This window comes from Dromaius novaehollandiae, chromosome 26, assembly GCF_036370855.1.
Source record: "Dromaius novaehollandiae isolate bDroNov1 chromosome 26, bDroNov1.hap1, whole genome shotgun sequence".
Taxonomy (NCBI): Eukaryota; Metazoa; Chordata; class Aves; order Casuariiformes; family Dromaiidae; genus Dromaius; species Dromaius novaehollandiae.
The window spans coordinates 3,391,050-3,415,024 of record NC_088123.1 but is presented as its reverse complement, the minus strand read 5'-3'; the positions used below and the strand labels follow the sequence as shown (position 1 = coordinate 3,415,024).

At 70.5% G+C, this 23,975-nt stretch overlaps 2 protein-coding genes across 2 annotated transcripts; one reads left to right on the top strand and one right to left on the bottom strand.

Annotated features, from left to right (window-relative positions):
- The first annotated feature begins 53 nt into the window (after positions 1-53).
- DDX56 (DEAD-box helicase 56) lies at positions 54-5,620 on the top strand. The gene is made up of 14 exons (XM_064497693.1): positions 54-279; positions 1,015-1,176; positions 1,251-1,411; positions 1,493-1,663; positions 2,540-2,630; positions 2,893-3,137; positions 3,755-3,880; positions 4,107-4,220; positions 4,324-4,418; positions 4,549-4,622; positions 4,714-4,803; positions 4,932-5,037; positions 5,219-5,316; positions 5,417-5,620. Exons 1-14 carry the CDS (start codon positions 223-225, stop codon positions 5,495-5,497), a joined length of 1,671 nt encoding a protein of 556 aa, XP_064353763.1. The 5' UTR covers positions 54-222; the 3' UTR covers positions 5,498-5,620.
- A 1,627-nt stretch (positions 5,621-7,247) lies between these two features.
- Positions 7,248-23,847, bottom strand: MRPS24 (mitochondrial ribosomal protein S24). The gene is made up of 5 exons (XM_064497757.1): positions 23,842-23,847; positions 9,209-9,252; positions 7,945-8,025; positions 7,710-7,821; positions 7,248-7,629 (listed from the first exon to the last, which is right to left on the bottom strand). Exons 2-5 carry the CDS (start codon positions 9,239-9,241, stop codon positions 7,346-7,348), a joined length of 510 nt encoding a protein of 169 aa, XP_064353827.1. The 5' UTR covers positions 9,242-9,252; positions 23,842-23,847; the 3' UTR covers positions 7,248-7,345.
- Between the last annotated feature and the right edge of the window lie 128 nt (positions 23,848-23,975).

Here is a 23,975-nt window from a genome sequence, read left to right as displayed (position 1 = left end):
AGCCCAGGCGTCCCGGCTCCCCCCCCCCCCCCCCCCCCCCCCCCCAAATTCCCCCCTCCCCGGCAGCAGATCGAGGATGTGGGCATCCGAGTGGTGCTGCTCGGTCCTCCAGCGCCGCGGAGGGGCGGTGTTTAGTGGGAGGGGAAGCGGACGCTCTAGGCGCACGGCGGAAGTGTCTGTGTGCGGCGCGGAGCGCGCAGGCGCAGTGAGCGACGAGCGGCGATGGCGGAGGCGACGCGGGGCTTCGAGCACATGGGGCTGGACGGGCGGCTGCTGCGGGTGCGCCGGGGCCCCGGGGGGGCTTCGTCCGCTGTCGCGGTCTGGCGGGGATCCCCGCGGGGGGGCTCGCGGACCCTGAGATCCCTCGGGCTCCCGGGTCCCCTCGGAGCGGGGGGCGTTGGGGGCACCTCCGTGCCGTGGCGGGGGGTAGCAAACCGGGAGGCCTGTGTCCCCCCCACCCGCATGGGCAGGAGGTTTGGGGGAGCCCGGACGCCTGGGTTCTTGGCGGGGGGGGGCTTTAGCAGGACGCTGGGTCCCTCCCAAGGGACTTTGGGGAGCTTCTCCCTCGCCCCGGTGTGGGCATCAGGGAGCCAGGACCGCTGGGACCCCCAGGGTGGGGGGCATCAGGGTGCCAGGACCCGTGGGACCCCCAGGGTGGGGGGCATTAGCATGCCAGGATGCCTGGGACCCGCTGGGGGGGACATGGAGGAGCCAGGATGCCTGGGTGCCCACAGGGTAGGGAGCATCAGGGAGCCAGACCCCCCTGAGACCCCCAGGGTTGGGGGCATCAGGGAGCCGGGACCCCCTGGGAGGGGGACATTGAGGTGCCAGGATGCCCGGGTGCCCCATGGCATAGGGGACATCAGGGAGCCAGGATGCCTGGGACCCCCAGTTTAGGGGACATCAGGGAGCCAGGACGTCCGGGTGCCTCCTGGGGCGGGTGACGCCAGGCCCCCTTGGGGGGGGGTGACGTGGGGGCTCCCGGCTGCCCGGGCTGACGGCGCGGTCCCGCAGGCGGTAGCCGAGCTGGGCTGGGCCAGACCCACGGCCATCCAGGCGGAGGCCATTCCCCTGGCGCTGGAGGGCCGCGACCTGCTGGCCCGCGCCAGGACGGGCTCCGGCAAGACGGCGGCGTACGGGCTGCCGCTGCTGCAGCACCTGCTGCGCGTCAAGGCGGTGAGTGGGGCGCCGGGGCGGGGGCCGCGGGGGTGTCCCCGCGGCGCCCGGGAGGCTGACGGCGGCGGTGGCAGGCGCCGGCGGCGGTGGCGCAGGCCGTGCGGGCCCTGGTGCTGGTGCCCTCCAAGGAGCTGGGGCAGCAGGTGGTGGGGACGCTGCGGCGCCTGGCGGCTTTCTGCGCCCGCGACGTGCGAGTGGCCGACGTCTGCGCCCAGACCGACCTCGCCGCTCAGAGGTAAGGCGCGGGACCCCCCCCGGGCAGCCCTTTCTCTGTCCCCGTGTGCCCCCCGGGCGGACGGGTGCCCCCTTCCCGCAGGCCGGTGCTGATGGAGAAGCCGGACGTGGTGGTGGGCACGCCGGGGCGGGTGCTGGCGCACCTCACCGCCCGCAGCCTGGTGCTGCGGCACTCGCTGGAGCTGCTGGTGCTGGACGAGGCCGACCTGCTGCTCTCCTTCGGCTTCGGCGAGGACCTCAAGGCCCTGCTGTGGTGAGGGGCGCTGGGGGGGGACGTGGGGGGGCACTGCCAGGACTTGGGGGCGCAGTCGGGGGCTTGGGGGGCTCTGCCAAAGCCAAGCAGTTTGGGCAACGCAGTGAGGGCTTGGGGGGCACTGCCAGAGCCAGGGGACTTGGGGGGCACAGTCAGGGGTTTGGGGGATGCTGCTGGGGCTGGGGGGCACTGGAAGGGCTGGGGGGCCCTGCTGGGGCTGGAGGATATGGGGGGGGTGCAGTTGAGGGCTTGGGGGGCACTGCCAGAGCCAGGGGACTTGGGGGGCACGGTGAGGGGTTTGGGGGATGCTGCTGGGGCTGGGGGGCACTGCCAGGGGTTTGGGGGGCACTGGAAGGGCTGGGGGGCCCTGCTGGGGCTGGAGGGTGTGGGGGGCACAGCTGAGGACTTGGGGGGCGCTGCCAGAGCCAGGGGACTTGCGGGGCACTGCCAGGGGTTTGGGGGGCACTGGAAGGGCTGGGGGGCACTGCTGGGGCTGGAGGACATGGGGGGCACAGCTGAGGACTTGGGGGACGCTGCCAGGTTTTGGGGGGCACTGGCAGCACTGGGGGGCACTGCTGGGGCTGGAGGACATGGGGGGCACAGCTGAGGACTTGGGGGGCACGGCCAGGAGTTTGGGGCACCGCGCCGGGGCACAAGGGGCACAGCCAGGGGGTTGGGGGGGGGACACTGCCAGAGCCAGGGGACCTGGGGGGCACTGCCAGGCCTGGGGAATACTGGGGGCAGCGCCAGGGCTGGTGGGCACAGTGGGGCCAGGGTGGGGTTTGAGGGACTCGGGGGGTATTGGGGGGCACTGGGGGGGGGCAAAGGTGTTGGGGGGGGGGGCTGGCACTGAGACTGTCCCCGTCCCCCCCCCAGCCACCTGCCCAAGATCTACCAGGCGCTGCTCATGTCGGCCACCTTCAGCCCCGACGTGGAGGCCCTCAAGGAGCTGGTGCTGCACAACCCGGTGCGTGGGTGCTGGGGGGGGCCCGGTGGGTGCTGGGGGGGTCCAGTGAGTGCTGGGGGGGCCCGGTGGGTGCTGAGGGAGCCCGGCGGGAGCTGGGGGCCCAGCCAGGGCAGGGATGCGGGACCGCAGGGGTGACGGGGTGCAGGGATACGGCAGGCACAGCCGCGGGCAGCGCGGCGAGTGCCGTTTCGGGGCCACGGTGACGGCGAGCGCCGTTTTGGCCCCGCGTCTGCGTGCCCCTCACCGTGGCGCGGCGGCGCAGGTGACAGTGTGCCCGCGGGAGCCCCAGCTGCCGGGCAGCGCCCAGCTGCGGCAGTACCAGGTGCGCTGCGGCACCGAGGAGGACAAGTTCCTGCTGCTCTGCGCCCTGCTCAAGCTGACGCTGCTGCGGGGCCGGGCGCTGCTCTTCGTGGGCACCCTCGCCCGCTGCTACCGCCTCAAGCTTTTCCTCGAGCAGTTCGGCATCGCCGCCTGCGCCCTCAACTCCGAGCTGCCCGCCCGCTCCCGGTACCCGCCGCGGGGCGAGGGGGGTGGTGCCCGAGGGCGACGGGGTGCCCGGGGGGCAAGGGTGCTCGGGGGGGTGCGTCTGGAGGAAGGCAAGGGGTGTTTGGGGGAAAATGGGGTGCCAGGGTGCCCATGGAGAAGGGAAGGGGGTGCTTGGAGGGAAAATGGGGGGCCATGGTGCCCATGGAGAAGGGAAGGGGGTCTTTGGGGGGAAAATGGGGGGCCAGGATGCCTGTGAGAAGGGAAAGAGGTGCCCCTGGGGGGGAATGGGGTGCCAGGGTGCCCATGGAGAAAAGAAAGGGGTGCTCGGGGAAGAGTGGGGTGCCAGGGTGCCCGTGGAGAAGGGAAAGCGATGTCCGAGGAAAAATGGGGAGCCCAGGGATCAACGTCGCCCCTGGGGTGGGGTGAAGGAAAGCGGGGTGACCGTGGGGTCCCTGGCAGGGAGGGCATGGGGGCTTCGCACCCCCAGGGGCACCCACGGGGTGCAAGGGATGCCGTGGGGGGACCCAGGAAGGTGCCCTGGCAGCCAGGGGTGCCCGCGAGGGGCGAAAGAGGGGGGACGCCGCCCGCCCCGTGGGGGTGGGCCGTGCCACGCTGAGGGGCGCCCGCCTGTCCCCTAGGTGCCACGTCATCACCCAGTTCAACCGGGGCATCTACGACTACATCGTGGCCACGGACGAGGAGGTGCCGGCGGTGCCCCCCGCGCAGCCCCGGGGCAAGAAGCGCAAGGGTGCCGCGGCTGACAAGTGAGCGGGTGCCACCGGGGCCTCTCCCGGGTGCCACCGCGGGGACGTGGGGGGGTGGTGCCAGCCCTGGGTGCCCGGAGCCCGTGCCCACGGGGGTCCCGTTCCCATGGGGGTGTCCACGCCCAGGGTGTCCCCACGGTCACCGAAGTCCCCCCTGCCCACGCGGGTGCCCCCCTGCCCGCGGGGTTCCCGAGCCACCCTGAGGTCCCATCCTGTCCCCCGGCAGGGGCAAAGACCCCGAGTACGGCGTCGCCCGGGGCATCGACTTCCAAAACGTGGCCGCCGTCATCAACTTCGACGTGCCACCCACGGTCGAGTCCTACATCCACCGCGTGGGCAGGTAGGTCCGGGGGGGGCGGGGGGGGGGGCACAGGGGTGCCCAGGTGCCCCCTCGGGCGGCGGTGCCCGCTTCCCCCCACCGCCGCACCCCTCCGCGCCCGCAGGACAGCCCGCGCGGACAACCCCGGCACGGCGCTCACCTTCGTGCTGCCCGAGGAGCAGGAGCGGCTGGCCGAGATCGAGGACGCGCTCGCCGGAGGTCGGGGGAGCGATTGGGGGTGCTGGGGTGGGTGCGGGGGTGTTTGGGAGGGGCAGCGGGTGCTGGGGGACGTCGGGGTGGGTGCTGGCGGCGAGGGCGGGGGTGACCCCGCGTTCGTTTGCGTCCCCAGCCAGCGGCGAGTCGATGCTGCAGCCGTACCGCTTCTGCATGGAGGAGATCGAGGGACTGCGCTACCGGTGCCGGGTGCGTGGGTGCCGCGCGGGCAGGGTCGGGGTGCCGCTGCGGGGGGGGTGGCAGGGCCGGCGGCTCTGACCCTGCGTCCCCCCCCCCCCAGGACGCCATGCGCTCCGTCACCAAGCAGGCGGTGAAGGAAGCTCGGCTGCGGGAGATAAAGGAGGAGCTGCTCAACTCGGAGAAGCTCAAGGTACCCGTGGGGCACCCGAGTCCCCCGCAGCGCCCAGCGGGCGTTGGGGGGCACCGGGGGGGGCACGGCGGGTGCCAGGCTGCGCCGGCATTGCCGGGCCCTGCCACGTGCCGTCTCCGTGCGCCCAGACGTACTTCGAGGACAACCCCCGGGACCTGCACGTCCTGCGGCACGACAAGCCCCTGCACCCCGCCATCGTCAAGCCGCACCTGCGCAACGTGCCCGACTACCTGGGTACGTCGCGGGGCGGCGCGGGGACCTCGGCGCTGCCGGGGAGGGGACAGCGGCGCGGGGACGCTGGCAACGGCGCCCCGGCACGGGGAAGCCGCGGATGGGGACGTTGCAGGGGGGGCGGGATGGGGACAGCGTGCGAGGATGGCGGGGACACTGACGCCCTCCTCCACGGTGCCCGCAGTGCCCCCCAGCCTCCGCGGCGTCGCCAAGCCCGCCCTCAAGAAGCGCAAGCGGCAGCGGCTGCTCCACGCCGGTGCCGGCCGCCGCGGGGGCTCCAAGGTGAGCGGGGGGCGCGGGGGGAGCCCGGGTGCTGCCTGGCACCCAGCTGCCCGACGTCCCTTCTGTGCCGGTGACGCTGCTTTTCTCCCCCCGCCTCCAGGCCCGCGGCACCGCCAACCCGCTGCAGAGCTTCAAATACGCCCGCCACCGCGCCAAGCGCCCGGCCGCGCAGCCCACCTGAGCCCCCCGCCTGCCCCGGACTGTGCCCGCTGGCCCCGGGGGCACCGCGGCCGCCTCGCAGCCCCCCGAGGACGGGGTATCTCCGTGCCGCGGCCGTGCCCAATAAAGGTGCCGGCGGACCGGGCCGAGCGTGCCGTTTGCTCGCGGGGTGCTTCTCCCGGCGCCGGCGGGGGAAGGCGGCCGGGTGACGTGGAGGGGAGACGCGGCGTCTCCCGCTGACGCAGCGCCGAGGTGCCAGGGCATTATCGGCCGCCTTATCGAGGACAAGGCTGCGCGGAGCCATAAAGCAGGGCGAGGGCACGCGGGTGGCACTGCCAGCGCGGGGGGCTTCCTGGCCTCCTTTTAGGCACCTCCGTGCCGGCGCGGATGCGGGCATCGCTGTCAGCGTCATTGCTTGGGGCACCCGTCTCCCGCTGCGGCACCTTATCGGGGCTGCAGCTCTTCTCCAAGGCCGCGCGGGGAATCTGAACCCTTCCCGGCACCCGCGCGGGGCAGAGGGCTCCGCGACTGGCACCGCTCTGCCCTCCTTGCGGGCACGGTGGCCCCGGTGGCCCCGCTCTCGTTCCTGGGAAAGGTTTTATTGCCCACGCAGCCGGGAGGGAGCCCGCTTCTCTTCCCGCTCGCCACTTTGGGCCTGGCTGGGGTGCTCCGGGGGTGCCAGGCGCCCGCATCGGTGCTACATGTTGGCAGGGCGCCCCGTCCCTGGTGTCACTCGTGCCAGGCTGGCGGGCAGGGGGAGAAAGTTGTTTCCCACGGCCGGCATCGCCGCTCCGTTTCCGTCTTCCCCCGGGGTTTTCTCCGCTCGTCTTGTCGACCCGGCCGGGGTGTCATGGGTGGGCACGGCCATGCCTCCTCCCCGCGCGCCTACGGGCACGAAACTCCCCACCTCCTTCGCCGCCGGCTCGAGGCACCCGTGAGAAAGTCCCCGGGGGGGAACCTGGGCGACGCGGGGGCCGCCGGCGGCTATTGATCGGGGCCGAGCAGTTAACGATCGCAGGGATTTACGGCCGCGGCGCGGGCCGATCGGCCTGGGCACTGTCAGGGCGACGACGGCACCCGGCCCGGCGACAGCCAGGCCCTGCCGCTGAGCGGCTCCAGGCCAGGGAGTGGGTGAGGGTGGGCACCCCGGGGGGGGGGTCAGAACAACAGCACCCACCTAGCCGTGACCCCCACCCAGACCATGGGCAAGAAGACGGGCACCATGGGTGCCCAGTTGGGTTTCGGCATGGGTGCATGGTTGGGATGAGCATGGGTGCCCGGTTTGGGGTTCAGCAGGGTTGGGATGAGCATGGTGCCTGGTTTTGGGTGCCCAGTTGGGTTTCGGCATGGGTGCATGGTTGGGATGAGCATGGGTGCCCGGTTTGGGGTGCCCAGTTGGGGTTCAGCAGGGTTGGGATGAGCATGGTGCCCGGTTTGGGGTGCCCAATTGGGGTTCACCATGGGTGCCCAGTTTGGGGTGCCCAGTTACGGTGCCTGGGTGGGGTCATGGTGGGCACCGCGGTTGGGCGCAGCCTGGCACCATCCCTTTTCCCCCGCAGGACCCAGCCCGCGGGTGCCCATGGCCACTGCGGCCCCCGCCAAGGAGAGCAGGGAGCAGGGCGCGGGGCAGGGCCTCGACAACCGCGCTCATATTTAAACTCATTTTCGCACGCTTGGAACCACCTTCGAGTGGGACGGGGCACGGTGAGGGGACACGGGCATCACGGGGACGAGGTGGCCACCCACAAGTCACCACCGCAAAGAGCCACAAGCAGGGGCGCAAAACCCTTCTTTATTCCCCTCGGTGGCATCACCCGCCGGCCCCAGCAGCTCCCGCCACGGCCGGGCGGCACCGGGGAGCCGGTGGCCGCTAGAGGTACTTGTAGATGACCTTGGTGGGCACCGTCTGCACCTCCAGGCGCACGGGGCACTTGTAGAAGTGGGAGAGGAGGGTCTCGGCGTAGCCGATGAGGAAGTAGAGCTTGCTGGGTGCCAGGCTCTGCACCAGCACCAGGCACACCACCAGCAGGTTGGCGCGCCGCTTGAGCACCACCTCGTTGGCCAAGCAGCCGGGGAAGGTGCCGTAGAGGAACTTGCGCAGGAAGACGTCCTCCACCGTCCGCTCGGCCGCCCCGGCTTCGCCGGCCAGGTTCCCTGCGGGCAGGGCGAGGATTGAGGTCCCGGCGGGTGGTGGCCGCCGTCGCGGAGCGTGCCACCGCGCCGGGGTCACTCACCGGTGTGCAGCGAGAGCCAGCCCTTGCGGTGGGCGATGTAGTGCGGGGCGTGCGCCTTCTCGTAGGTCACCGGCTTGTCCCCTTTGCCCACGCGCACCCGCGCCGCTCGGGTCTGCGGGAGGCAAGGGCATGGCGGGGGGAGGCATCAGCGCTGTCCCAGCGTCACCGCGGCGGGTGTGACACCCTCGGGGGGGGTGGGGGGGACGTGGCAGCGCCAGCTCGGCCCCAACGGTACCTTGAGGCAGGCGGGGGTGGCGTGGAGGTCGCGGCGGGCGCCGAGGGCAGCGGGGACACAGCTCCGGCTCCAGGGCACTGCCTGCGGGGACACGGAGGGGGGGGACACGGCTGGCACCCAAAGCACCGCCGTGCCTGCTGTCCCCATGACTGCTGTCCCCAAAGTGCCCAATCCCTGGTGTCCCCATGCCCGCTGCTCCCAAAGCAGCCCATGCCTGGTGTCCCCCGTGCCCCTTGTCCCCAAAGTGCTTAATCCCTGGTGTCCCCATGCCTGCTGTCCACAAAGTGCCTGATCCCTGGTGTCGCCCATGCCCGTTGTCCCCAAAGTGCCCCATGCCTGGTGTCCCCATACCCACTGTCCCCAAAGCACCCCATGCCTGGTGGCCCCCGTGCCTGTTGTCCCCAAAGCACCACACTCATGATGTCCCCATGCCCACTGTCCCCAAAGTGCCCAATCCCTGGTGTCCCCATGCCCGCTGCTCCCAAAGCAGCCCATGCCTGGTGTCCCCCGTGCCCCTTGTCCCCAAAGTGCTTAATCCCTGGTGTCCCCATGCCCGCTGTCCACAAAGTGCCTGATCCCTGGTGTCGCCCATGCCCGTTGTCCCCAAAGTGCCCCATGCCTGGTGTCCCCATACCCACTGTCCCCAAAGTGCCTAATCCCTGGTGTCCTCATGCCCGCTGTCCCCAAAGCGCCTCATGCCTGGTGTCCCCAAAGCGCCCGCTGTCCCCAAAGCGCCCCAAGCCCAGTGTCCCCAAAGCACCCCATGCCTGGTGTCCCCAAAGCGCCCGCTGTCCCCAAAGTGCTGCATGTCTGGTGGCCCCATCCCCGGTGTCCCCAAAGTGCCCCATGACTGGTGACCCCTGCACCTGTTGCCCCCGAAGCACCACAACCATGATGTCCCCGTGCCTGCTGTCCCCAAAGCGCCCGCTGTCCCCAAAGCACCCCATAGCCTGGTGTCCCCAAAGCGCCCGCTGTCCCCAAAGCACCCCATAGCCTGGTGTCCCCAAAGCGCCCCATGCCTGGCGTCCCCATGCCTGGTGTCCCCAAGCCCAGTGTCCCCAAAGTGCCCCATGCCTGGCGTCCCCATGCCTGGTGTCCCCAAGCCCAGTGTCCCCAAAACGCCCCATGCCTGGTGTCCCCAAGCCCAGTGTCCCCAAAGCGCCCCATGGCCGCTGTCCCCACGCCCAGTGCCCCTGCAGCCCCACATGCCCGGTGCCCCGGAGCCCCCCAGGCCCCGGCCCAAGCCGCCGCCGCTCGCCCTCACCCGCAGCGCCCGGGCAGCCACGGGCGCCGCCATCTTGCTGGGCCGGCGGGGGCGGGGCCAGAGCGCGGGGGCGGGGCCAGGCGGGGCGCGGGGGCGGGGCCAGGCGGGGCGGGGGCGGGGCCAGGCGGGGCGCGGCGCCCCCTGGCGGCCGGGAGGGGCAGCGCTGGGGCGGGGGGGGCACTTGTGGGGCACCGGAGCCCTGTGGTGCCGTGGGGGCAACGGGGTGCCGGGGGGCTGAAGGTTGCAATGGGGCAGAGCGGTGCCGTGGGGTGCCATGGGGGCAGAGGGGTGCCATGGGGGGCAGATGGGTACAGAGGGGTGCCGTGGGGGGCAGACGGGTGCAAAAAGGTGCAATGGGGCCAGAGAGGTGCCATGGGGGGCAGACGGGGACAGTGGGGTGCAATGGGGGACAGAGGGGTGCCATGGGGGAAGATGGGTGCCATGGGGGGGGCAGAGGGGTGCAACAGGCTGCAAGAGGGGGCAGATGGGTGCCATGGGGGGCAGACGGCTGCAAAGGGGTGCAATGGGGGGCAGAGGGGTGTCATGGGGGGCAGTGGGGTGCAATGGCGGGGCATAGGGGTGCCATGGGGGCAGACGGGTGCAAAGGGATGCAATGGGGAGCAGAGGGGTGCCGTGGGGTGCAATGGGGAGCAGAGGGGTGCAATGGGGTACAGTGGGGGACAGATGGGTGCAAAGGGGTGCAATGGGGAGCAGAGGGGTGTCATGGGGGGCAGAGAGGGGCAGTGGGGTGCAATGGGGGGCATAGGGGTACCATGGGGCAGACAGGTGCAATGAGGGGCAGAGGGGTGCCATGGGGTGCAATGGGGAGCAGAGGGGTGCCATGGGGGGCAGAGGGGTGCAGTGGGGTGCAATGGGGGACAGAGGGGTGCCATGGGGGGCAGAGGGGTGCAGTGGGGTGCAATGGGGGGCAGAGGGGTGCCATGGGGGGCAGAGGGGTGCAGTGGGGTGCAATGGGGGACAGAGGGGTGCCATGGGGGGCAGATGGGGGCAGTGGCATGCAATGGGGGACAGAGGGGTGCCATGGGGGGCAGACAGGTGCAATGGGGTGCCATGGGGGGGGCAGAGGGGTGCAACAGGCTGCAAGAGGGGGCAGATGGGTGCCATGGGGGGCAGACGGGTGCAGTGGGGGGCAGAGGGGTACAATGGGGAGCAGAGGGGTGCCATGGGGGACAGAGGGGTGCAATGGGGTACAATGGGGGCAGAGGGGTGCCATGGGGCAGACAGGTGCAATGAGGGGCAGAGGAGTGCGATGGGGGCCAGAGGGGTGCCATGGGTGTAGGCGGGTGCAGTGGGGTGCAATGGGGGGCAGAGGGGTGCCGTGGGGGGCAGAGGGGTCACAGCAGTGCAGTCGGTTGCCAGGGGGGCCGAGGGGTGCCATGGGGGGCAGCGAGGGCATCGGGGTGCAATGGGGTGCTATGGGAATGGGGGGGGGTACATGGGGGGCAGAGGTAGCAGAAGGGTGCGTGGGGTGCAATAGAGGCAGAGCGGGGGCTGTGGGGGGCATTTTGGGGCAGTGGGGACAGACCTGACCCGCCATGTCCCCATGTCCCCCTGCCCTGTGCCCTCCGCATGTCTCCATCCCCCCCCCGGCCACTGTGTTCCCCCCCCTGCCGTGTCCCCATTCCTCCCCAGCCCCACAGGAAGCCGGGGGGGTGGCGGGGGGGTGGCTCTGGGGTTTGTGGTGGGACATGGGGACGTGACTACCAGGAACTGGGGGGCTGGGCTGTCCACCCCCCCCCCCGGTCACCGCAGGTCTCCATGGCCTCCTGAGCCCCCCCCATGTTCCCACACACTTCCCCCCCCTCCCCCCAGTGCCTTCGGGTCCCCTGTGTCCCCCCCCAGGTCACCCCTGTCCCCCCAGTCCCCCCCAAGTTCCCCTTGTCCCTCCCATCTCCCCTTATCCCTCCCCAGGTCCCCAAATTCCCCCCTGTCCCCTTGTGTCCCCCACCCAGTTTCACCAGTCCTCCCAGTTGCCCCAGGTCCCTCCAGCCCCCCAGCTCCTCCTTTGCCCCCCCTTATCCCCCCCAGGTCCCTCCTTGCCCCCTCGTCACCCCCTGCCCCCCCAGGTCCCCTTGTGTCCCCCCCCCAGCTTCACCAGTCCTCCCAGTTGCCCCAGGTCCCTCCAGCCCCCCAGCTCCTCCTTTGCCCCCCCTTATCCGCCCCAGGTCCCTCCTTGCCCCCTCGTCACCCCCTGCCCCCCCAGGTCCCCTTGTGTCCCCCCCCCCCAGTTTCACCAGTCCTCCCAGTTGCCCCAGGTCCCTCCAGCCCCCCAGCTCCTCCTTTGCCCCCCCTTATCCCCCCCAGGTCCCTCCTTGCCCCCTCGTCACCCCCTGCCCCCCCAGGTCCCCTTGTGTCCCCCCCCCAGTTTCACCAGTCCTCCCAGTTGCCCCAGGTCCCTCCAGCCCCCCAGCTCCTCCTTTGCCCCCCCTTATCCCCCCCAGGTCCCTCCTTGCCCCCTCGTCACCCCCTGCCCCCCCAGGTCCCCTTGTGTCCCCCCCCCCCAGTTTCACCAGTCCTCCCAGTTGCCCCAGGTCCCTCCAGCCCCCCAGCTCCTCCTTTGCCCCCCCTTATCCGCCCTAGGTCCCTCCTTGCCCCCTCGTCACCCCCTGTCCCCCCAGGTCCCCCTGTCCCCCCGCCAAGTCCCCTTGTCCCCCCCCAGTCCCCCCAGTCCCCCCAGTTTCCCTAGGTGCCTCCAGCCCCCCACCTCCCTTCCCCCACCCTTAACCCCCCCAGGTCCCCAAAGTCTCCCCAGGTCCCACCTTGCCCCTTCTTGTCACCTCAGGTCCCCCCAAGCCCCTCTTGTCCCCCCAAGTCCCCCCTGTCCCCCCAAGCCCCTCTTGTCCCCCCAAGTCCCCCCTGTCCCCCCCAAGCCCCTCTTGTCCCCCCAAGTCCCCCCTGTCCCCCCCAAGCCCCTCTTGTCCCCCCAAGTCCCCCCTGTCCCCCCAAGCCCCTCTTGTCCCCCCAAGTCCCCCCTGTTCCCCCCAAGCCCCTCTTGTCCCTCCAAGTCCCCCCTGTCCCCCCAAGCCCCTCTTGTCCCCCCAAGTCCCCCCTGTCCCCCCCAAGCCCCTCTTGTCCCCCCAAGTCCCACCTGTCCCCCCCCAAGCCCCTCTTGCCCCCCCAAGTCCCCCCAAGCCCCTCTTGCCCCCCCAAGTCCCCCCTGTCCCCCCAAGCCCCTCTTGCCCTCCCTTGTCCCCCCCCCGATCAGGTCACTGTTGGGGGAAGCTCGCAGCCCCTGCAGCGGGGGACGTGACATGTGGCCGCCCTGCCCGGATGCCTGGGCCCCACAGCCCCCCCCCGCCGTGGTCACCGCGGTTTTGGCGGGGGGGGGGCCCTTCCTGTCCTCTGCCCCACACCGTGCCCCCCACCCTCCCGCCGTGGGGACATAAAGCACCCGGGGCCCCGGGAGAGCCAGCCATGGCCTCACTGCTGCTGGCCCTGCTGCCTGCTGTCACCGGTGGGGACCAGGACGGGGACACGGGGACACGGGGGGACACGGGGACAAGATGGGATGGGAGGGATAAGGGGGACACAGGGGACAGGAGTGGAGATGTGGAGTGAGGGGGACATGGGGGGGACACAGAGGACCGGAATGGAGACGTGGGGGGAATGGGGACATGGGGGGACATGGAGGGATGGGGACATGGGGGGACATGGGGGGACACGGAGGACCAGAATGGAGACATAGAGGGATGGGGACATGGGGGGACATGGGACACAGAGGACAGGGACAGAGATGTGGAGAGATGGGAGGGATGGGGATGGGAGGACGGGGGGCAGAGAGGACAGGGATGGGGACATGGGGGGGACACGGAGGACAAGGATGGAGACATGGGGGGAATGGGGACATGGGGGGACATGGGGGGGACACGGAGGAGAGGAATGGAGACATGGGGGGACAGGAGGGATGGGGACATGGTGGGGACACGGGGGGACACAGAGGACAGGGACAGAGACGTGGAGAGATGGGAGGGATGGGGCTGGGAGTACGGGGGGACACAGAGGACAGGGATGGGGACACGGAGGAGAGGAATGGAGACGGGGGGACAGGAGGGACGGGGACATGGGGGGGACATGGGGGGACACGGGGGGACACAGAGGACAGGGACAGAGACATGGAGAGATGGGAGGCATGGGGATGGGAGGACGGGGGAGCAGAGAGGACAGGGATGGGGACATGGGGGGGACACGGAGGACAAGAATGGAGACATGGGGGGAATGGGGACATGGGGGGACACGGGGGAGAGGAATGGAGACACGGGGGGGACAGGATGGACGGGGACATGGTGGGGACATGGGGGGACATGGGGGGGACACGGAGGAGAGGAATGGAGACACGGGGGGACAGGATGGATGGGGACATGGTGGGGACACGGGGGGACACAGAGGACAGGGATGGGGACACGGAGGACAGGAATGGAGACATGGGGGGACAGGAGGGACGGGGACATGGGGGGACACGGGGGGACACAGAGGACAGGGACAGAGATGTGGAGAGATGGGAGGGATGGGGCTGGGAGGACGGGGGGACACAGAGGACAGGGATGGGGACATGGGGACAGGAGGGATGAGGTCACCAGGTGGTGGGGACATGGCGGGGATATGGAGGGGTGGAGGCACAAGGGACACGGAGGGATGGAGACAAGAGGGGACGGGGCCATGGGAGGAAGGAGGGATGGGGACACCAAGGGACGGGGATGGGGACACGGGAGATATGGGACATTCGGGGATGCCGGAGGGTCGGGGACACGGCGGGGTGGGGACTCGGGGCGCAGGAGGGTCGGGGGACGGTGCAGGTGCCAGCTGACGCCGTGCCCAGCCCTGCTGCTGCCCAGCGCGGGGGGCGAGGGGCTGCACCCCAGGGTGCCGGCCGTGCCCGCGGGGGACATGGGGTGCAGCCCGGGCACCCCGCGGTGCCAGGTGCCCTCCGCCTCCGGGGATGGAGATGGCCCACGGCTCCCGCCCGGGGACCTGGAGATGGAGATGGTGGTGAGGGGGCACTGGGGGGGGCCCTCGGGGGCACCGGGTGGGCACCAAGGAGACACCCATGGGGGCACTGGGTGGGCGTCCATGGGGCACTGGGTGGGCACCAAGGAGACACCCATGGGGGCACTGGGTGGGCTCCCATGGGGCACTGGGTGGGCATCAAGGAGACACCCATGGGGCACTGGGTGGGCTCCCATGGGGCACTGGGTGGGCACCAAGGAGACACCCATGGGGGCACTGGGTGGGCTCCCATGGGGCACTGGGTGGGCATCAAGGAGACACCCATGGGGCACTGGGTGGGCTCCCATGGGGCACTGGGTGGGCACCAAGGAGACACCCATGGGGGCACTGGGTGGGCTCCCATGGGGCACTGGGTGGGCATCAAGGAGACACCCATGGGGCACTGGGTGGGCATCCATGGGGGCACTGGGTGGGCACCAAGGAGACACCCATGGGGCACTGGGTGGGCATCCATGGGGGCACTGGGTGGGCACCAAGGAGGTACCCATGGGGCACTGGGTGGGCATCCATGGGGCACTGGGTGGGCACCAAGGAGGTACCCATGGGGCACTGGGTGGGCATCCATGGGGGCACCCATGGGAGCACTGGTGGGCACCGGGAGGGCACCAGTCGGGACACCCAGGGGGGCACTGGGTGGGCATCCATGGGGCACTGGGTGGGCACCAAGGAGACACCCATGGGGCACTGGGTGGGCTCCCACGGGGTACTGGGTGGGCACCAAGGAGGTACCCATGGAGCACTGGGTGGGCATCCATGGGGCACTGGGTGGGCACCAAGGAGACACCCATGGGGCACTGGGTGGGCATCCATGGGGCACTGGGTGGGCACCAAGGAGGTAACCATGGGGCACTGGGTGGGCTCCCATGGGGCACTGGGTGGGCACCAAGGAGACACCCATGGGGGCACTGGGTGGGCTCCCATGGGGGCACTGGGTGGGCACCAAGGAGGTACCCATGGGGGCACTGGGTGGGCATCCATGGGGCACTGGGTGGGCACCAAGGAGACACCCATGGGGCACTGGGTGGGCATCCATGGGGGCACCCATGGGAGCACTGGTGGGCACTGGGAGGGCACCAAGGAGGTACCCATGGGGGCACTGGGTGGGCCTCCATGGGGCGCTGGGTGGGCTCCCATGGGGCACTGGGTGGGCACCAAGGAGACACCCATGGGGCACTGGGTGGGCTCCCATGGGGCACTGGGTGGGCACCAAGGAGACACCCATGGGGCACTGGGTGGGCATCCATGGGGCGCTGGGTGGGCACCAAGGAGGTACCCATGGGGCACTGGGTGGGCATCCATGGGGCACTGGGTGGGCACCAAGGAGACACCCATGGGGCACTGGGTGGGCATCCATGGGGCACTGGGTGGGCACCAAGGAGACACCCATGGGGCACTGGGTGGGCATCCATGGGGCACTGGGTGGGCACCAAGGAGACACCCATGGGGCACTGGGTGGGCATCCATGGGGCACTGGGAGGGCACCAGTCGGGACACCCATGGGGGCACTGGGTGGGCATCCATGGGGCACTGGGTGGGCACCAAGGAGACACCCATGGGGGCACTGGGTGGGCATCCATGGGGCACTGGGTGGGCACCAAGGAGACACCCATGGGGCACTGGGTGGGCATCCATGGGGCACTGGGTGGGCACCAAGGAGACACCCATGGGGGCACTGGGTGGGCATCCATGGGGGCACCCATGGGAGCACTGGTGGGCACCGGGAGGGCACCAATCGGGACACCCAGGGGGGCACTGGGTGGGCATCCATGGGGCACTGGGTGGGCACCAAGGAGGTACCCATGGGGCACTGGGTGGGCATCCATGGGGGCACCCATGGGAGCACTGGTGGGCACTGGGAGGGCACTAGTCGGGACACCCAGGGGGGCACTGGGTGGGCATCCATGGGGGCACCCACGGGAGCACTGGTGGGCACTGGGAGGGCACCAGTCGGGACACCCAGGGGGGCACTGGGTGGGCCCCGGTGGGGGGGCTGTGGGTGGGCCCAGGCTGGGCACCGCGGGGGCACCCGGGGGGGGGGGCGGGCAGGGTGCCCGGCGGGTGCTCAGGGCGCCGGGCGCGCAGGGGGCCGCCGGGCAGGACCCCGCCATCGTGCGCTGCATGATCTGCAAGCAAGTCCTCAAGCTGCTCAAGAAGAAGGTGCCCAACACCCACAACAAGGTGGGGGCCGGGGGGGGGGGGCGAGGGGCGGGCGAGGGGCGTGCGAGGCCGTGCGAGCTTGTGCAAGCCCGTGCAAGGTGGTGCAATGCCATGGGAGCTCGTGCAAGCCAGTCCCAGCCGTGCAAAGCCACGCAAGCTCGTGCAAGTCCGTGCAAGGTGGTGCCGGCAATGCAAGGCCATGTGAGCTCGTGCAAGCTTGTGCAAGGTGGTGCCAGCCGTGCAATGCCACACGAGCTTGTGCAAGCCCGTGCAAGGTGACAACGGCCATGCAATGCCACACGAGCTTGTGCAAGCCCATGCAAGGTGACAACGGCCATGCAATGCCATGTGAGCCAGTGCAAGGTGGTGCCGGCCGTGCAAGGCCGTGGGAGCTTGTGCAAGCCCGTGCAAGGTGGTGCAATGCCATGGGAGCTCGTGCAAGCTTGTGCAAGGTGGTGCCAGCCGTGCAATGCCACACGAGCTTGTGCAAGCCCGTGCAAGGTGACAACGGCCATGCAAAGCCACGTGAGCCCGTGCAAGGTGGTGCCGGCCGTGCGAGCTTGTGCAAGCACGTGCAAGGTGGTGCAATGCCATGCGAGCTTGTGCAAGCCTGTGCAAGGTGGTGCCAGCCGCGCAATGCCATGTGAGCTTGTGCAAGGTGGTGACAGCAATGCAATGCCACGCGAGCTCGTGCAAGCCCATGCAAAGCGGTGCCAGCCGTGCAATGCCATGCAAACTCGTGCAAGCCCGTGCAAGGCGGTGCCAGCCCTGCAAGGCCGTGCAAGGCCACGCGAGCTCGTGCAAGCCCGTGCCAGGCGGTGCCCGCCGCCGAAGTCCACGCGAGCGCGGGCGAGGCCGTGCCAGGCGGCAGCGCCTGACGCGGGACGGTGCGGGCGCAGGCGCAGGTGACGCAGGCGGCCCGCAAGGTGTGCACCTGGCTGCCGGTGGGGTCCAAGCCCTGCCACCGCCTGCTGAGCCGCTACCTGGAGCCCATCGAGGCCGGGCTGGCGCGGGACGAGGCGCCCGCCAGCATCTGCGCCACCCTCGGCTGGTGCCACCCCTGACCCAGGTGAGGCCCCCTTCTCCTGTCCCCACCCCCCTGCTAGGGGCCCAGGCGTCCCCACCCCGGCCGAAGGGCCCTCGAGCCCGGCCGTGCCCACGGCGAGGGCTCTCGAGTCGAGGGCTCGGCGGCGCCGCGGCCGCTTCAAAGCAGCGCCCGGGGTGGGGCGGCCGCGGGGAATGCGCCCGCACCCATGGGTGCTGCGGGCCTGGGGACATGGTGTCCGTGGGGCACGGGGACGGGGGGGGTGGGGACAGGGGGGTGGGGGCACAGGGACGTGGTGCCATGGGGCGGAGGGGGCATGGGGACATGGTGCCTATGGGGGACAGGGACACAGGGACATGGGGGGGCACAGGGACATGGTGTCCATGGGGACACTGGGGACATGGTGCTCATGGGGGATGGGGGCATGGGGACAGGGACACGGTGCCACCAGTGTCCCCCCAGCTCAGCCTCTCTGTCCCCCCAGGTGCCGGCCAGCTCCAAGGACACCTCAGGGATCTGACGTCCCCTCCAGAGCTGTCCCCTGCGCTGTCCCCCCCGCTGTCCCCCGCGCCGGCCACCCCTTCCCCAGCTCAATAAAGCTGTGGTAGTGCAAGAGCAGGACCTTGCACCCACTGATGGGGACATGGGGACACCGAGGGGCACAGGGACACGGGGGGCACAAGGACACCAAGGGGGACATGGGGACACTGAGGGACATGTGGGGTACTGGGACACCAAGGGGGATGTGGGGACACTGAGGGACATGGGGACATGGGGGGCACCAGGACACCAAGTGGGATGTGGGGACAGTGAGGGGCATGGGGACACGGGGGGCACCAGGACACCAAGGGGGACATGGGGACACTGAGGGACATGGGGGGCACCAGGACATCAAGGGGGACATGGGGACACTGAGGGGCATGGGGACACGGGGACATGGGGGGCACCAGGACACCAAGTGGGGACACAGGGACACCAAAAGGCATGGGGACACGGGGGACACAGCACCCTGGGGCCACCGAAGGCCCCGGGGGTGGCAGCCCAGCCCCGCGTCCCCGCGGCGCACGTGTCCCCGCGGGCGCTGGCAGGGGCCCAGCGCGTGACGGCCGCGTCCCCGCCGGGGCTATAAGAGCCCCCGCGTCCCGGCCCCGCCGGCCACCGCCATGGCACTGCCACCGTCCCCGACGCGGGCGCTGCCGCTGCTCCTCGCCCTGCTCTGCGCCAGCCCAGGTAGGGCCCCCCCCTGCCCCCCCAGCTGGGTGCAACCCCCACAGCTGGGTGCAACCCCTGACCCACAGCTGGGTGCAACCCCCCCCCGCACAGCTGGGTGCACCCACAGCTGGGTGCACCCCCGAGATGGGTGCAACCCCCACAGCTGGGTGCAACCCCCTCCCCCAGAGCTGGGTGCACCCCATAGCTGAATGCACCCCCCCACACACGCACACAGCTGAGTGCAGCTCCCCACAGCTGGATGCGCCCCACAGCTGGAGGCAATGCCCCAGACCCAGGTGCACCCCCCCTCCCGAACTGGGTGCAACCCCCAGAGCTGGGTGCGCCCCCGAGCTGGGTGCACCCCACAGCGGAATGCAACCCCCAGAGCTGGGTGCACCCCCCCCAAACTGGGTGCAACCCCCAGAGCTGGGTGCACCCCCGAAATGGGTGCACCCCGTAGCTCTCCCCAAGGGACCCATGGTGGGGTGGGGGGCAGACGCTTGGGTCCCTTCCTAGAGGGGCGGTTGGGGAGGGGGGATCAGAGCCCGGACGCCTGGGCCCCGCGGGCGCCGGGTGCTGACGGTGCCGGCAGGGCTGGGGGCCCCGGGGGAGGCCGTGGGGCGCTGTGGGGTGCAGCCCCACGCCTGGTGCCAGAGCTGGGAGACGGCGCTGCGCTGCGGGGCCCTGGGGCACTGCGCCCGCTGCGGCTGGGCCCCCCGCGCCAAGGTGAGCCCCGCGCCCCACGGCGACCGCCCCACGGCGACCGCCCCGCGCCCCGTGCCCGTGCCCCTGCCCCACGCCCCTGCCCCATGGCCCTGCCCCATGCCAAAGGCCCTGTCCCCGTGCCCATGCCCCGTGACAGTGGCCCTGTGCCCCATGGCAATGGTCCTGTCCCCATGCCCCTGCCCCACGGCAATGGCTCTGTCCCCATGCCCTGTGCCCCATGGCTGTGCCCCATGCCAATGGCCATGTCCCCATGCCCTGTGCCCCACACCCCTGCCCCATGCCCTTTGCCCATGCCCTGTGCCCCACGTCCCTGCCCCATGCCAATGGCCTTGTCCCCATGCCCTGTGCCCCGTGGCAATGGCCCTGTCCCCATGCCCTGTTCCCTGATGCCCTGTGCCCCGTGCCCCTGCCCCATGGCAATGGCTCTGTCCCCATTCCCTGTGCCCCATGGCTGTGCCCCACGTCCCTGCCCCATGGCAATGGCCCTGTCCCCATGCCCTGTGCCCCATGCCCCTGCCCCATGCCAATGGCCCTGCGCCAGTGACCCTGTCCCCATGCCCTGTGCCCTGCACCCATGTCCCTGCCCCATGCCAGCTGGCCCATCTCCTTGCCCCATGCCCCACCACGTACCCCACGCCCCATGCCACTTACCCCACAACCCGTGCCCCACAACCCTGCCCCATACCCCATCGCCATGCCCCACACCCATGCCCCATAACCCTGCCCCATAGCCATACCCCATCACCATGCCCCACACCCATGCCCCATAACCCTGCCCCATACCCCATAGCCATGCCCCATAGCCATGCCCCACACCCATGCCCCATACCCTGCCCCATTCCCCGTCCCCAATTCCGGGTGGCCGTGCCCCATGCCCCTTCCCCGCGTGGGGTGCACCCGGCCCAGCTGCCCCCCCCCCCCGTGCCCGTCCCCCCAGGAGGACGTGTGCTCCGACTGCCAGGAGATCGTCTCCCTCCTCACCCGCATGGCCAACGAGTCGACCGCCAAGGTGCCCGCGGGCAGGGGGTGGCTGTCACCGGGGGTGGGCAACGGGTGGGCATGGACACGGGGTGGGCATCACCTGGGTGGGCAATGGGTGGGCGTGGGCATCACCTGGGTGGGCATGGACATGGGGTGGTCATTGCCGGGGTGGGCATGGACATGGGGTGGGCATCACCTGGGTGGGCAATGGGTGGGCGTGGGCATCACCTGGGTGGGCATGGACATGGGGTGGGCATCATCAGGGTGAGCATCATCGGACTGGGTGGCACCCGGGTGGGCACGGGGTGGGCATGGGCATGGGGTGGTCATGAACATAGGGTGGGCATCACCAGGTGAGCATCATCGGGGTGGGTGGCACCAGGGTGGGCACAGGGTGGTCATGGACATGGGGTGGTCGTTGCTAGAGTGGGCATGGACATGGGGTGGGCATCACCAAGGTGGGCAATGGGTGGGCGTGGGCATCACCAGAGTGGGCATGGACATGGGGTTGGCATCACCAGGTGAGCATCATCGGGGTGGGTGGCACCAGGGTGGGCACGGGGTGGGCATGGACATGGGGTGGTCATGAACGTAGGGTGGGCATCATCAGGGTGGGCATGGGGTGGGTGGCACCAGGGTGGGCACGGGGTGGGCATGGACATGGGGTGGTCGTTGCCGGGGTGGGCATCGTCAGGGTGGGCATGGGGTGGGTGGCACCAGGGTGGGCACGGGGTGGGCATGGACATGGGGTGGTCATGAACGTAGGGTGGGCATCACCAGGGCGAGCATCATCGGACTGGGTGGCACCCGGGTGGGCACAGGGTGGTCATGGACATGGGGTGGGCATTGCCAGGGTGGGCATCGTCAGGGTGGGCATGGGGTGGGTGGCACCAGGGTGGGCACGGGGTGGACATCAGGAGGGTGGGCACGGGGTGGGCACCGCTGGCAGGGGCCCAGCGTGACGGCGCGGGCGTCGGGGCCCAGGCGGCCGTGGAGGGCTTCCTGCAGCAGGAGTGCAAGGCGCTGGCGCTGCCCGGCATGACGACGCCCTGCCAGCGGCTGGTGCACGAGTACTTCGGCCTCCTCACCGCCTGCCTCGAGGGGCACCTCGTGAGTGGGCGCCCATGGGTGCACCTCGGGGTGCTGGGCGGGGGGGGGCGGGGGCACCCTGCCGAGTGGGTGCTGGGTGGCCTCACGGTGGGGCGAGGACGCAGGCATCCGGGATGGGGGGGTGTGGGTGGGCACGGGTGCCCCTCACCCTGCCTCTCGCCTCAGAAACCCGCTGCCGTCTGCGCCCGGCTGGAGCTGTGCCCGGGTGAGCCCGGGGGGGCCGCGGAGCTGGTGGTGCTGCCGCGGGATGGAGGACCTGGCACCCGCCTGCTGGTAGGAGCCGTTCCCGGGCCGGCCGGCCCCACGGGTGCCTACGTGGCCGTAAATCTGGGTGTCTACGTGGGCATATTTGCGGCCAAAGAGTGGGGCATCACATTGGCATCTCCATGGGCAACTATGTGGGCATCTATACGGCTGTATATGTGGGCATCTCAGTGGGCCTGCAGCTGGGTGTCTGCCAGTGCCACCATTAGGTTCCAGAGCGAACACCACACCAGCAGGCACACAAATACCGGCTAGTGGGACATCACATTGGCATCTATGTGGGCATCTATACGGCTGTATATGTGGGCATCTCGGTGGGCCTCCAGCTGGGCGTCTGCCAGTGCCACCATTAGGTTCCAGAGTGAACACCACTCCAATGGGCACACGTGTACTGGCTGGTGGGACATCACATTGGCATCTATGTGGGCATCTATACTGCTGTATATGTGGGCATCTCAGTGGGCCTCCAGCTGGGCATCTGCCAGTGCCACCATTAGGTTCCAGAGTGAACACCACTCCAATGGGCACACGTGTACTGGCTGGTGGGACATCACATTGGCATCTATGTGGGCATCTCTACAGCTGTATATGTGGGCATTGTGGTGGGCCTCCAGCTGGGTGTCTGCCAGTGCCACCATTAGGTTCCAGAGTGAACGCCACCCCAGTGGGCACTCAAGTACCGGTGGCGGGGCGGGGGGGCTCCCACGCTGCGGAAGCTTTGCCTGCAGCGGGCACCGACCCTTCTGCCCCCCAGGGCACTGCCGGCGAGGAGCTGCCCGTGCCGCTGCCGCTGTGCTGGCTGTGCCGCAGCTTCATGTCCAGCGCCGAAGCCGCCATCCCCAAGGTGCCGGGGGCGACGGGACGGGGGGGGGGGGGGCGTAGGGGGGGGACAGGGACGTCCCTTGACCCGCCGGCCGCCCCGCAGGAGACGCTGGCGAGGGCGGCGGGGCGGCTGTGCCGGGTGCTGCCGGTGGCGGCGGCGGGCGCCTGCCAGTGCCTGGCGGAGCGTTACGCCGCGCTGCTGCTGGACGCGCTGCTGGGCCGCGCGGGGCCCCGGCTGCTCTGCCGCCTGCTCTTCTCCTGCGGCGCCCGGGACGCCGCCTGGCCCCACGCTGCCCCGTGCCGGGTAAGGCTCTGTCCCCAAGGGGGGGACGCCGGGGCCCCCCGGGAGGTGACCGAGGGGGTCAGAGCCCCGAGGGACGAGCCCCGGGGTGCCAAGGGGTGCCAGGGCCCCCCAAGGGTGGCACAGCCCCAGGGAACGTAGCAGGGCCCCGAAGGATGTCACAGCCCTAAGGGACATGCCACAGGGTGTCACAACCCCGAGGGACGTGCCAAGGGCCCCCAAGGGTGGCACAGGCCTGAGGGATGACCCCAGGGTGCCAAGGGGTGGCACAGCCCCAAGGGACATGCTGCAGGGTGTCACAACCCCAAGTGAGGTGCCAGGGCCCCTAAGGATGTCACAGCCCTAAGGGACATGCCATGGGGTGTCACAACCCCGAGGGACGTGCCAAGGGCCCCCGAGGGTGGCACAGGCCTGAGGGACAACCCCAGGGTGCCAAGGGGTGGCACAGCCCCAAGGGACATGCCAGGGCCCCCAAGGGTGGCACAGGCCCACGGGACTTGCCCCAGGGTGCCACAGCCCTAAGGGACATGCCAGGACCCCAAAGGATGTCACAGTCCCAGGGGACAGGCCTGGATGTGCCACAGGGTGTCACAGCCCCAAGGGGACATGCCATGGGGTGTCCCAGACCCGAGAGTCACACCAGGGCCCCCAAGGGTGTCACACACCCAGGGGACATGCCACAGGGTGTCCAGACCCAAGGGTCACACCAGGGCCCCCAAGGGTGTCACACACCCAGGGGACATGCCACAGGAGTCCCAATCCCAAGGGTCACACCAGGGCCTCCAAAGGTGTCACACTCCCCCGGGACAAGTCCAGGTGTGATGTGACCCCAGGGGACATGCCACAGGGTGTCACAGACCCAAGGGACGTGCCTGGGTGTCCCATGGCCCCGGGGGGGGTGCCACAGGGTGTCCCAGCCCCAAGGGTCACAGCAGGGTCCCCTGAGGGTGTCCCAGCCCCATGCGACAGACCCACGGGTGCCCCAGCCCCAGCGGGGGCCCCACCAGCACCCCGAAGGACTGTCGTGACCCCAAGGGGCCTCACGGCCCTGGGGAGGTGACAATCCCCGCTGAGGGGACCGCGTTGTGTCCCCTCCCTCCGGCAGGAGCTGGGTGGCTGCCAGG

Bases quoted from the DNA above. Each gene is read 5' to 3' on its own strand.
- DDX56 (XM_064497693.1), top strand. From the start codon at position 223: ATGGCGGAGGCGACGCGGGGCTTCGAGCACATGGGGCTGGACGGGCGG. The intron at 1,664-2,539 runs GTGAGGGGCGCT...TCCCCCCCCCAG, and splicing joins GACCTCAAGGCCCTGCTGTG to CCACCTGCCCAAGATCTACC. The intron at 3,138-3,754 runs GTACCCGCCGCG...CCTGTCCCCTAG, and splicing joins GAGCTGCCCGCCCGCTCCCG to GTGCCACGTCATCACCCAGT.
- MRPS24 (XM_064497757.1), bottom strand. From the start codon at position 9,241: ATGGCGGCGCCCGTGGCTGCCCGGGCGCTGCGG. The intron at 7,822-7,944 runs GTACCGTTGGGG...TGCCTCCCGCAG, and splicing joins CCACCCCCGCCTGCCTCAAG to ACCCGAGCGGCGCGGGTGCG. The intron at 7,630-7,709 runs GTGAGTGACCCC...CCCTGCCCGCAG, and splicing joins CTGGCTCTCGCTGCACACCG to GGAACCTGGCCGGCGAAGCC.